Here is a 15,344-nt window from a genome sequence, read left to right as displayed (position 1 = left end):
CATAATACTAATACATAATACATAACATAATACATAATACATAATACATAATACATAATACATAATACATAATACATATAATAATACATAATACATAATACATATACATAATACATAATACATATACATAATACATAATACATAATACATAATACATAATACATAATACATAACATAATACATAATACATAATACATAATACATAATACATAATACATAATACATAATACATAATACATAATACATAATACATAATACATACATAATACATAATACATAATACATAATACATATACATAATACATAATACATAATACATAATACATAATACATAATACATAATACATAATACTAATACATAATACATAATACATAATAATAATACATAATACATAATAATAATACAAATAATAATACATAATACATAATACATAATACATAATACATAATACATAATACATAATACATAATACATAATACATAATACATTACATAATTAAATACATAATAAAATACATAATACAAATACATAATACATAATACATAATACATAATACATAATACATAATACATAATACATAATACATAATACATAATACATAACATAATACAATACATAATACATAATACATATACATAATACATAATAAAAACATAATAATACATAATACAAAAATAATACATAATACATAATACATATACATAATAATAATACATAATACATAATACATAATACATAATACATAATACATAAATACATAATACATAATACATATACATAAACAAAAAAAAAAAAAAAAAAAAAAAAAAAAAAAAAAAAAAAAAAAAAAAAAAAAAAAAAATACATAATACATAAACATAATACATAATACATAATACATAATAATAATACATAATAACATAATACAATAATACATAATACATAATACATAATACATAATTACATAATACATAATATCAATACATAATACATTAATACATAAATAACATAATACATAATACATAATACATAATACATAATACATAAACATAATACATAATACATTAATACATAATAACATATCATAATTACATAATACATAATACATATCATCATAATACATAATACATAATACATAATACATAATACAATACATAATACATAATACATAATAATAATAAACATAATACATTAATACATAATACATAATACAATAAATACAAATACATAATACATAATACATAATACATAATACATAATACATAATACATAGTACATAATACATAATACATAACCAGCGGCGACCAGCCAGCTCTACAGTAGGATCTCCCAGTGGTAAATATAATATACTAGGATAGTAAGTGTTTATTCCTATTGCCGTTGCTGACTTAAGGGTCCAACAACAATTCTCTATGCTGACTTAAGGGTCCAACAACAACAATTTTCTATGCAAACTTAAGGGTCCAACAACAACAATTGTCTATGCTGACTTAAGGGTCCGTTACCTACCTCTCATTCCCCGCTTACAGCCGGAGGACCCAGACGCGAGAAGCTCCACCTACAGATATCGGACCTCAGACGAGAGAAGCCCGACGGCGACCGCACCGAGCAAACCACGCAGCCATACGCACCATATCATTCCGTGTAGAAATTAGAATTAATCATCTCTGTATAAGCCTAATAAAGGTTTAAACTTCGAGCGTTATCACTGGGACTCGGGTCGGGGATCCCTCAATAGCACCACTGTCCTGAAACAAATGAATTTCCTGGACGACCCTGGCCGTCCCTGACTACCCGAGGCACTACAGAACGTCACAAGGTGTCTCTGTTAAGTCCGAACTGCAATACCGTTCGCCGCACAGCGAGGTGTCTCAGCTAAGTCTGGTTCGTAATACAAATCGGCAAGCAGAGCAAGGTGCTCCTGCTAAGCCTGAACTAGCATATCGACGGTTAAACAGAGCAAGGTGTCTCTGCTAAGTCCAAACTGTGCTACCGATCACCGAATAGAGCGAGGTGTTTCAGCTAAGCCTGAATTACACTGCCGACCACCGCACAGGGCAAAATGTGTCCACTAAGAGCGCGTTGTCCCCGCTAGTGTTTAACCCTTGTTTGCCACCCAGTAACGTGGCCATCAAAGATCGGAGAAAAAAACCAACCCGAATCATTTTATTAAATAAATGGATTACGATTTATATTTATCCTTTGTACCCGCATTATTGACGTAACGGGTATCTGATAGTCGAGGATCTCGAAATAGCGAGCTTTTCTGTTACTATTTTGAAACGGATTGCAAAAATGTGTTTACTTACCACGCATCGAATCTCTTACCTTTATTATAACCGTTTCTCGTAGAGTAAAAGGTATACTAGATTCGTTGAAACGTATGTAACAGGCAGAAGGAAGCGTTTCCGTTTGTTCAAAAGCCAAAGAGCGAAGAGCTCTAGAGCCAGCAGCTCTCTTGTACGCATAGAGCGACAGCTTGGAGCACACGTATGCACATGCATTGTAAAAATGACAAAATATGGCCTTCATTTTAGAAGTTCTTAGACTTCAAATTTATATTATTTTTATACCCGTTACTCGTAGAGTAAAAGGGTATACTAGATTCGTTGAAAATTATGTAACAGGCAAAAGGAAGCGTTTCCGACCATATAAAGTATATATATTCTTGAGCAAGATCAATAGCCGAGTCGATCTGGCCATGTCCGTCCGTCCGTATGAACGTCGAGATCTCAGGATCTACAAAAGCTAGAAAGTTCAGATTAAGCATACAGACTTAAGAGACATACACGCAGCACAAGTTTATCGATTCATGTTGCCACACCCACTCTAACGCCCACAAACCGCCCAAAACTGCCACGCTCACACTTTTAAAAAATGTAGTGATATTTTTTCATATTTTAATTAGTTCTGTAGCATTATCTGTATCAGGAACTCTGACAGCTTTTAAAGTTCATTTAAGCTATTTCTCTTCTATAGAATCATAATACATGATTTTGTATTTAATGATATTTTATTTTTAATATTAAATAAATAGATTTGTATTTCCTTTTTAAGAACTTGTTACACTTTACATATTTTCAACCATGCCATAACGACAAAACTAAGCCCTTTAAGTTCTTAGCAGTTTTCCTTCGTTGTGATGCAACGCTTATGGCGTATATAATATATTATTCTTAAATGCAAAATCCTCTTTTAAACAGAAGGCATTAGTATGCGACATTTATGTCAGAGTCTTATGTTATGACAAACTCAAAATATTGATCAACCAATACTTCGGGGTTTCGACATTGATATTACTTTTACATATTAGTTAAGTATTTCGCATCAGAATATGTATGATTATAAAGCTTAAGTATAGTGTTCGTTCTTTCCCACTGTTTCCAAATCCTTTCCTGACTATCAGCATGTTTATTCCCCTCGTAAGGCGGTAAGTATTTTCCCCCTCGTTTTCCATACCGGGAGCCAAGAAAGAAATGTTCGTTTCGCGGAACAATAAAAATTCGTCTGGATTTTAAACTTTCATCATATGCTGTACTTCCGGATCGTCCATAGCGACTCCCAACAAAGAAGGCTGGACGTTTTTGAATTCCTAGAAAGAAATAGAACAAAAACTGAAAATATATTAATTTGTTAACAATTAGTGGTATATATGATTATGAAAAAACGGTTTATAGCTTTCATATTTTAAAAAAATATTAATAAGTGTCCCCACTTAAAAATACCCGTTACTCTCATCAAATTTCAGAGCAGAACTCGCTAGCTAATTATCTGAATTTAGTGGGTTCTAGTGGAAATTGTGAGAACTAAGAAGAAGTTTACCGACGCGCATTACACCTCATGCATCTACAAATGGGGTTAAAGGGGTAACTATACTTTTTGGCGAAAGCTGCAGCTTCGAAGTTAGGACCTTGTGCTAATCAACGAACTGCACGCGTTTAATCCCTCTAACAAGTAGATTAGTACCGCTTTTAATAACCTCGACCGTAAGCTATTCTTAGTACTGTACTCGATTCTTTCTAAGCTTTTAAAGGAATCCCGAATTTTTGAATTTGCAAGTATTAATATTAGGAAATGTAGAAGAATTTGTGCCTAAGAATTTCGGAACTTAACAGGAGTACATCCACAGAATTAGACATGTGCCAGACTCTGTTGTGATGGTACAATACATCCATCAAGAAAAATTAATAATAAAATAAAAAAAATTTTAAAACATTTTCCAAAAGCGTGTACGTGTTAGCTTTGTGCGGTTTGTGGGCGTTAGAGTGGGCGTGGCAACATAAATCGACAAACTTGCGCTGCGTTTTTTTTTTTAAGTCTCTATGCTTAATCTCAACACTCTAGCCTCTGTACTTCCTGAGATCTCGACGGTTATACGGACAGACAGATAACCAGATCGACTCGGCTATTGATCCCCATCAAGAAAACGCTTCCTACTGGCTTTTACCTACTTTTCTAGGAATCTAGAAACCCTTATGTCAACATATCAACGGACAGACGGACATGGCCTGATCAACTCGGCTATTGATTCTGTTAAAGAATATATACTTTATATGGTCGGAAATGCTTCCTTCTGGCTGTTACATACTTTTCAACGAATTTAGTATACCCTTTTACTCTACGAGTATCGGGTATAAAAATAAAACTAAACAAAAGAATACATTTAAACATTCGAATCCCAAAACATCAGCAGTTAGTAGAGACAAAATTGCCTATTTTGCGTTTTTACAAATCAACCAAGAAGCTGATAAACATATATTTGTTTTACTCTTCCCATAAAGCATGTAAGAAATGGAAAATTTAATTAAACTTAGCATATAATACTCCTTACCTCCATCTTCACACTTGTTAATTCTTAATATTATTAGACTTTAAAAAAAAACAAGAGAGAACGCTATAGTTGAGTTCCCCGACTATCTGATACCCGTTACTCAGCTAGTGTAAGTGCGAAGGACAGTTTTTGGCGGTTTGTGGGCGTTAGAGTGGGCGTGGCCAAAAGCTTTTTGGCAAATAGATAGAAATTTACAAGACTAATACAAAAATGAAAAAATATCAAAACATTTTTCAAAAGTGTGGGCGTGGCAGCTTTGGGCGGTTTGTGGGCGTTAGAGTGGGCGTGGCAAAAAGTTTTTTAACAAATCGATAGAAATTTACAAGACCAATACAAAAATGAAAAAATATTAAAACATTTTTCAAAAATGTGGGCGTGGCAGTTTTGGGCGGTTTGTGGGCGTTAGAGTGGGCGTGGCAATCTGAATCGACAAACTTGCGCTGCGTCTATGTCCCTGGAGTCTGTATACTTAATCTCAACTTTCTAGCTTTTGTAGTTCCTGAGATCTCGACGTTCATACGGACAGACGGACAGACGGACAGACAGACGGACGGACAGACGGACATGGCCAGATCGACTCGGCTACTGATCCTGATCAAGAATATATATACTTTATATGGTCGGAAACGCTTCCTTCTGCCTGTTACATACTTTTCAACGAATCTAGAATACCCTTTTACTCTACGAGCAACGGGTATAAAAATTACTAAGTACTTATGCTTTCGTTCGAGCTCTGCATTCTCATCATTGCCAATGACAGCCATTTACGACGAAATTGCCAAAATGTTATCGGAGTACTCTAAACTTTACTCTGCATTCAGTCATTCTATGCGTTCCGCTTTGGTTTAAATTTTTACTCATTTCGCATTGAACGAAAACAACGCTAACCAATGCGCAATTCACAAATTTTTTCCGAGTTATTATTCTTGTGATTCAAGTGAAGACTGTCTTAAAACGGTAATAACTTCGGTCAAAGGAGATGTGCCGGAGGAGGGAAGTACCCAGGACAAATATAGGGAACACGCTTGAAGAATATCTATAATCCTACAGAAGTCTCAAGATGGGGGACAAGGAGTCTAAAGACTCCGACAACACCGCCAATGTTATCAACGTGAAAGTCGTCGACCGCAAAGAGGAGATATTAGGTGTGCTGAAGTTCATTGCCGTCATATTAATGTTGCTAGTACTATTGAAGCTAGTAAGGATTTACAAAAGATCAGTGCAGCGGCGACGGGCTCACCACCACACCCTAGAACGGATCGTACCCAGTATTCCGCAACACCAATAGCGCTTAACGCGGGAAACGGAGTTCGCTCAACAGATATAAGCAGTGTATCGGGCAAAAACAATCCGTCACTGAAAACAAGATCGCCTACAAGCAAGCAATTAAACAATAAATAAGTGAACCGGTGCATTTTTTTTTAAATGGATAACAGCAAGGACAAAAAACAAGTGCACAATTCAAGTAATGTGAGAATCGGGTAGCAGCTGAAGCGTGCCACCGAAAAACATTCATACAAACATACATATATAGTAACATGTCCATTCTACACCCACAACTCCCCAACTCACACACTCACATTAATGTCTAAGTACAAAACCACACGCACTATTGTAACAATTCACACGCACACATTAATGTCTAAGAACCAAATGTAATCAAAGATCGAGAGCCCATCGATTAAGCTTAGCTGTTATTTACACACAGCATAATATTCCAAAGTCTAGACTCTGTGGCGAGCCAACGTCGTCCCCTAAACATTCGATCCCTTGGCGAGGCTAACTGAAATAATAATTCGTAAGCATTTGACCACTTGGCGAGGCCAACTGAAATAACAAAAACTTCCGCCCACGCAATGGTCTCAGGATTCTCCAATTACTCCTATTTTTCGGGAGCATCTCTCTCCTATTTTTCGAGAGCTTCTCTCTTAATAAACATTTATAACTCAATTCTCTTAAACTTCGATATTAAGCTATCCCAATCTGCCGATATAAAAGTAAACATGTCCCCATAGTTCAGTTCAGTTCTGAGTACGCTATCAATTGCGATAGCTTTGCTAAGGCCCATTTCAACTTCGAAATCCATTATCCAACTTAGTGATAATCCAAACGCTCTAGTTCTTCCTCTATTGGAATTAATAAAACGTTTAATAATATATCAGAAACTAACCTTGTTGTTTTTTTTATTAAACTCTCGGTCTGAATTCGTAAATATAAATATGTATGTCTCGATAGACATCCTTTACTTAGTGTATATTCTTTTTTGTTTGTGTATATTACGTTAATGTTTAGTTAACAAATTATTAGTGCACGAATGTATATGTATAGATAATCCCATCAGTAGCAAAACCCAGGATCCAACGCGTCGAGATCTCATTGCTCCGGATTAAAGTCGGGTAAGTTTGAAGGAACACTGTTTTTATACCCGTTACTCGTAGAGTAAAAGGGTATACTAGATTCGTTGTAACAGGCAGAAGGATATATATTCTTGATCAGGATCAATAGCCGAGTCGATTTGGCCATGTCCGTCTGTACGTCCGTCTGTCCGTCCGTCTGTCCGTCTGTCTGTCCGTATGAACGTCGAGATCTCAGGAACTACAAAAGCTAGAAAGTTGAGATTAAGCATACAGACTCCAGGGACATAGACGCAGCGCAAGTTTGTCGAATCATGCTGCCACGCCCACTCTAACACCCACAAACCGCACAAAACTGCCACGCCCACACTTTTGAAAAAAGTTGTAATATTTTTTCATTTCTGTATTGGTCTTGTAAATTTCTATCGATTTGTTAAAAAACTTTTTGCCACGCCCACTCTAACGCCCACAAACCGCCCAACCGAAAAATGTTTTGATATTTTTTCATTTTTGTATCAGTCTGGTAAATTTCTATCGACTTGCAAGAAAACTTTTTGCCACGCCCACTCTAACGCCCACAAACCGCCAAAAACTGTCAGTGTTGAAGACTCTCCTTCGCACTTCCACTATCAGATAGTCGGGGAACTCGACTATAGCGTAATCTTTTGTTTTTTTATATATTTATTATATATGCATATATTTTCGTGCCAATTCAATTTTCATACGATTAGTATGAATTATTTTTGTAATAATGATAACCAAAGGGTGTCCGGTATAAAAGAAAATATTTTAATGTTAGCCTCGTCCAGGCAATATATTTCATTAATAGACATTAAATTTTCAGTGTTCAAATTTTGTTTAAATAAAAATAACTTTCAGCGGCGAGTATCCACCTTGTTTTTGTTAAGCAAAGACAAGAGCCCTCAGAGCGACGTTTGCATTCGTGAATAGCCAACAATTTTTGTTGACGTGTGCACTATTCCCCGCTAAAAACCATGCCTTTACATAGCACAAGTCAACAACTTATTAATCATTAAAATTTGTTATTACTTTAACCACAAAAAAATGAGTAGGTAAACACTTCCAAAAGGGGTGCTGACTCGAGAAGCGTAGTAGGTCAAAAACGGTTATATAACGTTTGACGAACAACCTTGACAAAGGGGATCGTATTGCGCGGCCCGCGACGATCCATCAGGCATCCGGACGCATGAAGGGGAAGAAATGAGGTCGAAACATTGACCGATTGTTTTACCATCAAGCTACAGCTTGTGGGGCAGTGAGGACTGCTGACTGACGAACGGTACGAACTTTTACAGGCACTACCAATATCTATTCTTGTTATGTAGGAGAAGTGAGGGGCTTACCAAGATCGCACGACCCAAAATCAACAAGCATACGCTGGCATCATGGTGCCTGCACATCGGCCTTAACTTTTTTTATTGCTTTAAAAGATCCATTACGCTCAATCATTCGTGCAAAAAAACCAAGATACCATAGAACAAGCATATAAATTCGTGACGGGTCACAAAGCCGCATAGAACATGACAATAACGGACAAAGGAACAACAATAACCCTTTTAGACAACCCAACAAAAACAATAACGGACAGAATAGGAAAAACATCAATAATCAAAACAACAACAATAACGGATAGTATATATAAGAGCTACAATAATAGCACTGGACAACACAAGGCTAACAATAAAAATAGCAACAATAACCAAACTGGCAATAACACTAGAATTAATACTGTAACATTAACAACGAAGCAAATTTTCAAAACCCAACTTCGATGCCCCAGTCGGATACCTAAATAGACGAGTCATCTCTGTACATAACTGTACAAAATTTTCTAAATAACACTTGAACTTCTGAATTCCACTTATTCTTACATAGAACCCAAATTCACTCCCAATATACAATAAATTGTACTGACAAAACAAATAGAAACACATACAGTACTAAACACATTTGTTATTAAAGAATCAGTTCGAGTCCCAATTTTCAAAGAATTCAATTCCACCCATGCTTTAATGGACTCATGGGAGCTAAAATAAACTTAATTGAAAACCTATTAGAAACCCCCAATGCTTTAATACCAATACTTACACGTATTAACCCTTCTACCGAAGTTTACAACTTACCGCGTAGTTCGAAAACTTACATTCCTTTACCAGTACAAATCAAAAGTGGAGATTTCCGGTGCAACCACATTTCCATTGCTAATAACCTACACATAACTAGAGGATTGTACCTCATACAAGTAATTATCGGTGCATTTTTGTTTTTGAAAATTTGTTTGTGTTTACAGTTAATTTTTTATATTTTGATGAATGCAGAATGATTACGGCACCTGTTGTTGTAGCTATTTAACAAAAATGCTTGCATTCTTGTCCCTTTCGTTGTACCGTTAGTTTAAAAAAGCGTGAGTGCATTCGGTATTCACAAAGACATTAGAATAACAAGATGCATAACGCCATACGATTTTTTGTGCTGGCTCTAGAGCTGGCTCCAAGCTCTCTCGAAATTTTGTTCAAATGCCAAAGAGCGAAGAGCTCTAGAGCCAGAAGTTCTCTTGTACGCATACAGCGACAGCTGACCTCTGTATTGAGCACACGTATGCACATGCATTGTAAAAATGACAAAATATGGCCTTCATTTTAGAAGTTCTTAGACTTCAAATTTATATTATTTTTATACCCGTTACTCGCAGAGTAAAAGGGTATACAAGATTCGTTGAAAAGTTTGTAACAGGCAAAAGGAAGCGTTTCCGACCATATAAAGTATATATATTCTTGATCAGGATCAATAGCCGAGTCGATCTGTCCGTCCGTCTGTCTGTCCGTATGAACGTCGAGATCTCAGGAACTATAAAAGATAGAAAGTTGAGATTAAGCATGCACACTCCAGAAACATAGACGCAGCGCAAGTTTGTCGACTCATGTTGCCACGCTCACGCCCACAAACCGCCCAAAACTGCCACGCCTACACTTTTGAAAAATAATTTAATATTTTTTCATTTTTGAATTGGTCTTGTAAATTTCTATCGATTTGCCAAAAAACGTTTTGCCACGCCCACAAACCGCCCAAAGCTGCCACGCCTATACTTTTGAAAAATGTTTTAATAATTTTTCATTTTTGTATTGGTCTTGTAAATTTCTATAGATTTGACAAAAACCTTTTTGCCACGCCCACAAACCGCCAAAAACTATCAGTGTTGAAGACCTCCTTCGCACTTTCACTAGCTGAGTAACGGGTATCAGATAGTCGGGGAACTCGACTATAGCGTTCTTTCTTGTTTGTTTTACTTTTTAATTTCTCTTAATCCGTTTGCTTAAAGATGACAATAACGGAAAACATATTAAATTAAAGTAGTTTGGTTGCATTAGTAAAGTAAGGAAGTATAAGCGCAAATAGTAACTGCAACAATTAGTGATAATATTTGTAACGGCCTCCTCGTGGTGTTCCCTGGCTACCGATTATTACATTTTATTAATTATTAATTATTAACATAAATATAAATATTCAAACGGTAGCTAATTCGAGCGGCAATTTTAACAAATGAATATTTTAATAAACAAAATTCTTTCGGCATCAGTTTTTAAATAATATTTTATATTTTATTAGACTATTAGACTAAAACATTAATCAAATTCGTTTCTTAAATCAAAATTGATTTCACCAAAAAAGTGGCTGCATAGTGCAAAACCAATCTATGGCCGTTACGCATCCTGTTATTACAATTTCTTTGGAATTGGGTAGTAAATTTTTAAATGCGTAAAATCAGTCTAGCTGATCTTTCATGCTGATAGCAACGCGGAAAAATGTTTTTTTTGTAAAAATTTAATGAATAATGTAAAATGTACATATGTACATTTATTGAAGTTATTAGGTTAAAATGTCTCGTGGTACAAGTTTGTCAGCTAATGAGCAGAGAATAATTATTGGAATGCATAGGAGCGGTTGCAAAATATCCCATCTGGCTATGGTACTACGCCGCGAAGTGTATATATTTGATTTAGATGGCCCAGACAATTGCAAAAAATATTGGGGAGACTCGCGCCAGGAACGACGGTCCTTATACAAGCGAGGATTTGGAGGTGGCACCGTGATGGCAGCATTCTGCTACAATTGCAAGACCCCAATATTTTACATATCCACTAGAATGAATGCCAAACTGATTGATGTTGCTAGCAACATTTATGGCGACGTCTGGAGCTATCAACAGGATAACGCTTTAATGGACACGGCACAGGTCACCAAAAAGTTATTTAAAGATAGAAAAATTCCTATTGAGAAACTATGGGAGATTCTCTCTACTCGTGTTTTTAAATATGGCAGACAGTTTGAGACAGTTCGTCACCTCAAATCACCCATAGACGGGAAATGAACTAATATTGACTTATCAACACTACAATCTTTAGTTATTTCTATGCCAAACGGCTTAATTTAGTTTTTGAAAATATGAAGACCAAAATTGCTCTCTTTTCGCTTGCCTAAAACTGAGAGCGTAAAAATCTAAATAATAATATCCTTTTTTACTTATTCTATTATTTTAAATTAAGAGAGAAAAATAAATGAACATAAAATGAACATTTACTGAGCAGATAAACTTAAATTTAGTCTTTTAGGTCTAAGTAAAATTTGAATTTGTTAATTTTTTGTTTTTTATATCTTAAGTTGTAATAACAATAAACGTTCAAAATCAAAATAATTATAACAAATGTTATATTCCTTTTATTTAAACGAAATATGATGCACATATAATTATTTGTATGAGGTATACTGCTAAAAAAACCAAAGCATATTCGAATTAGTAAATGAATCTGACATACGCAATTGAATTCAAGCTATACGAATTCAACCAGATCTATTGTATGAGAGCTTCACACAGTGAACCTGAACACACGAAACACAGAACTTGGATATTCTCGTCGATAATTTAAACGACGAGGAAAAAAGTAGTTTAATAAAAGCTTGTAAAAACTTTTCAAACTTGTTCTACAACTTGTTCCGAACCCCTCACTTTTACCAATGTAGTTAAACATAGTATACCTACAACAGATAACATACCTATTCATACCAAATCATACATATACCCATATATACATAAAGAAGAAGTTTGCAAACAAATTCTCAAGATGTTAGAACAGAAATAGCCATTTACCTTAAAACACCCCATACAGGGTGTTCCCAAAAAAAAATCCGACGCAACTGGACAAACGAAATGGAGACTAGACTTTAGAAAACTAAACGATAAAACAACACCAGACAGGTACCCAATCCCAAACATAAACGACATACTGGATAGTATAGGAAAAACAAAATACTTGACAGCCATAAATTTGGCCAGCGGTTTCCACCACATAGAGATGGATGCCACATTCCAACGAGTCATGGACAATGTTCTACAAGACTGTATTGGAAACAAGAGAGAACGCTATAGTCGAGTTCCCCGACTATCTGATACCCCTTACTCAGCTAGTGAAAGTGCGAAGGAGGTCTTCAACACTGATAGTTTTTGGCGGTTTGTGGGAGTTAGGCCAAATCCACTCGGCTATTGATCCTGATCAAGAATATATATACTTTTTATGGTCGGAAACGCTTCCTTCTGCCTGTTACATACTTTTCAACGAATCTAGCATACCCTTTTACTCTACGAGTAACGGGTATAAAAATTGTTTAGTCTATTTGGACGATATTATAATTTTCTCTCCATCTCTTCAAGAACACATAATAGACATAAGGGACATTTTTCCAAATTACAAAATGCCAATCTGAAAATACAACCATCAAAATGTAATTTTCTACATAAAGATTTGTATTTTCTTGGTCATATTGTTACTCACGATGGTGTAAAGCCCAACCCTATCATAATCCAAGCCATTAAAGAATTCCCAAGCCGAAAAAATGCTAAAGAGATTAAATCCTTCCAGGCTACTATAGGAAGTTTATTAGGGATTTTGCAAAAATCACTAAACCTATAACGAAACAATTAAAAGCCAACAAGTCCGTAATCATTGATTCCGAATTTAAAGGTGGTTTAAATCTTTGCAAAACCTTACTTTGTAATGAACCAATACTACAATTCCCAGATTTTAATATAACATTCACGGTAACCACCGATGCCAGTAATTACGACATTGGTGCCATCCCGTCACAAGGACCAGAAAACCATGATAAACCAATATCTTTTGCAGGTAGAACTTTATCAGACGTTGAGGTTAGATATTCCACTACAGGAAAAAAAGGTTAGCCATCGTCTGGCCAGCTGGTCAGTTCAGGCCACACCTTTTCGGCCGAAAATTCAAGATAATAACTGACCACACCCTTCATCGGGCCAAAATCCCAAATCACTTTGTTGGAAAACAATACTAGCTTCTTACGACTATATAGGATCAAAAAGAATCACAAAACGTAGTTGTAGACGCACTAAGTCGTTCCTACCTCTAATCAACCCCTAATTTTTTTTTAAATAAAAGTCATCTTAAAACATGCAATAACAGAATCAAATCAAAACATTACGCCATTTCACAATAAAATTTGTACCACAATCACAAAAACCAATTACAATACGACCAATGTTACACATATATTAAAAGAAGTATTACAACCAAAAAAACCCTCGCAATTCTTGTACCAGACGAAATTTCATCCTAGTCGAACAGGCTTTTCATACCTATTTCTCCGATAACAAATTATACAAAATTTGTCGTTGTACAATTTTCTTAAAAAAAATTGTAGACCAAAATGTACGAACACAAACTATATCAGAATATCATAACAAATCAAATCATAGGGGCATAGATAAGACTATAAACATTTAAAACGACATATATATTTCCAAAACTTAAAAAAACTAGGTACAAAAGTCATCAACAATTGCGACACTTGCTTACTACTCAAATACGACAGACATCCACAGAAACCCCTTTCGTAGTTACCGAAACTCCCGCAAAACCTTTAAACATTATTCACATAATAAACAAATTCTCAAAATTTGACCAACCATATATTCTATAATTTATGACCAAGGTGCCGAGTTCTCAGGTACCATATTCCACCCATTCCTTTTACAATATAATATAACCCTCCATACCACTACTTTCCAACAAACAACAAGTAATTCACCGGAGGCGAACGATGTTAGGGGACGCCAAGGCGACAACTTTGAAGGGGCCATCAATCTTGGGTGCCAGATTTGGGGCAAATCCCTCGGATGCCTTGGTCAGATGGTACTGTCGAACGAGGACGAAAGAGCCTATAATGAATCTTCATTCCCTATGCCGGAGGTTGTATTCTCAGCCTTGCTCTTGGCTGGCTCGTTGCGTGTTTATTTGGACTATTCGGTAGATGTCCCGTAGTTGCTCGGCACGTTGTTTGGGGGTTAGTGGCCCATAGCCGCATCCAGGCAGGCGGGGCTCCCGGCCTTGTAGGATGTGACCCGTGTGACTCCGAAATGCTGGAATTTATCGCCAACGAAAGCTCGGGTAAGAGGGCGTCCCAAGAGTTCTCTCCGACAAGCTGGGGTATCATGGTGTTTATTGTTCTGTTTGCTCGTTTGATTGGGTTCTCTCGTGGGCAATACGGTGCAGTGTATTGGAGGTCAACTCCGGTGTCCTTCAGGAACGCGCGGAACGCCTTACTGGTGGGTTCTGTTGTCGCACACAAACATTCTCGGGTCCCCGAAGTGGGCTAGTATGCGTTCCCGAAACGCTTCAATTAACGTGGCGGCAGTGGCTCTTCGAAGTGGGACTAGTTCTACCCATTCGGAGAAGGAATCGAAGAAAACTAGTAGCATGGCGTTTCCCTGTTTGGACCGCGGCAACGTTCCAACAAAATCCGCATAAAGTACGGCAAAAGGTTCCTCAACTTGGCGAGACAGCATCTTTCCGGTCTGTTTGCATTGTTCTACTTTGAATTTCTGGCACAGAAGGCACTTGTGTACGTATATGCCTGCGTCTCGGAACATGGCCGGCCAATAATATCGCTGCGCGATGTGGAGTATGGTCTTTCGTATTCCTAAGTTTCTGGCGGTCGGGGGCGTCGTGGCAATCTTGGAGGTCTCTTTCTCGATAGTCCGGTGGCACACACGATCGATGTCGTGTCGATGTCCCAGGGGACGATAGAGTTCCCAGTTCTCGACGATTTAGTCGGCGAACTTCTGCGGGTCGTCCTT

General features: G+C 36.3%; 1 protein-coding gene across 1 annotated transcript in view; it reads right to left on the bottom strand.

Annotated features, from left to right (window-relative positions):
* Positions 1-3,268: 3,268 nt before the first annotated feature.
* The window catches only part of LOC120457829 (RYamide neuropeptides), a 97,445-nt gene continuing 85,369 nt past the window's right edge, over positions 3,269-15,344 (bottom strand). Inside the window, 2 exon segments of the mRNA XM_039645326.1 lie at positions 3,269-3,410; positions 3,412-3,572. Coding sequence (XP_039501260.1) covers positions 3,294-3,410; positions 3,412-3,572 — 278 coding nt within the window. The 3' untranslated portion in view covers positions 3,269-3,293.

The sequence above is a fragment of the Drosophila santomea genome, unplaced genomic scaffold, assembly GCF_016746245.2.
Source record: "Drosophila santomea strain STO CAGO 1482 unplaced genomic scaffold, Prin_Dsan_1.1 Segkk7_quiver_pilon_scaf, whole genome shotgun sequence".
NCBI lineage: Eukaryota > Metazoa > Arthropoda > Insecta > Diptera > Drosophilidae > Drosophila > Drosophila santomea.
The sequence above is the reverse complement of the archived record's forward strand: the minus strand, read 5'-3'. Positions and strand labels throughout refer to the sequence as shown.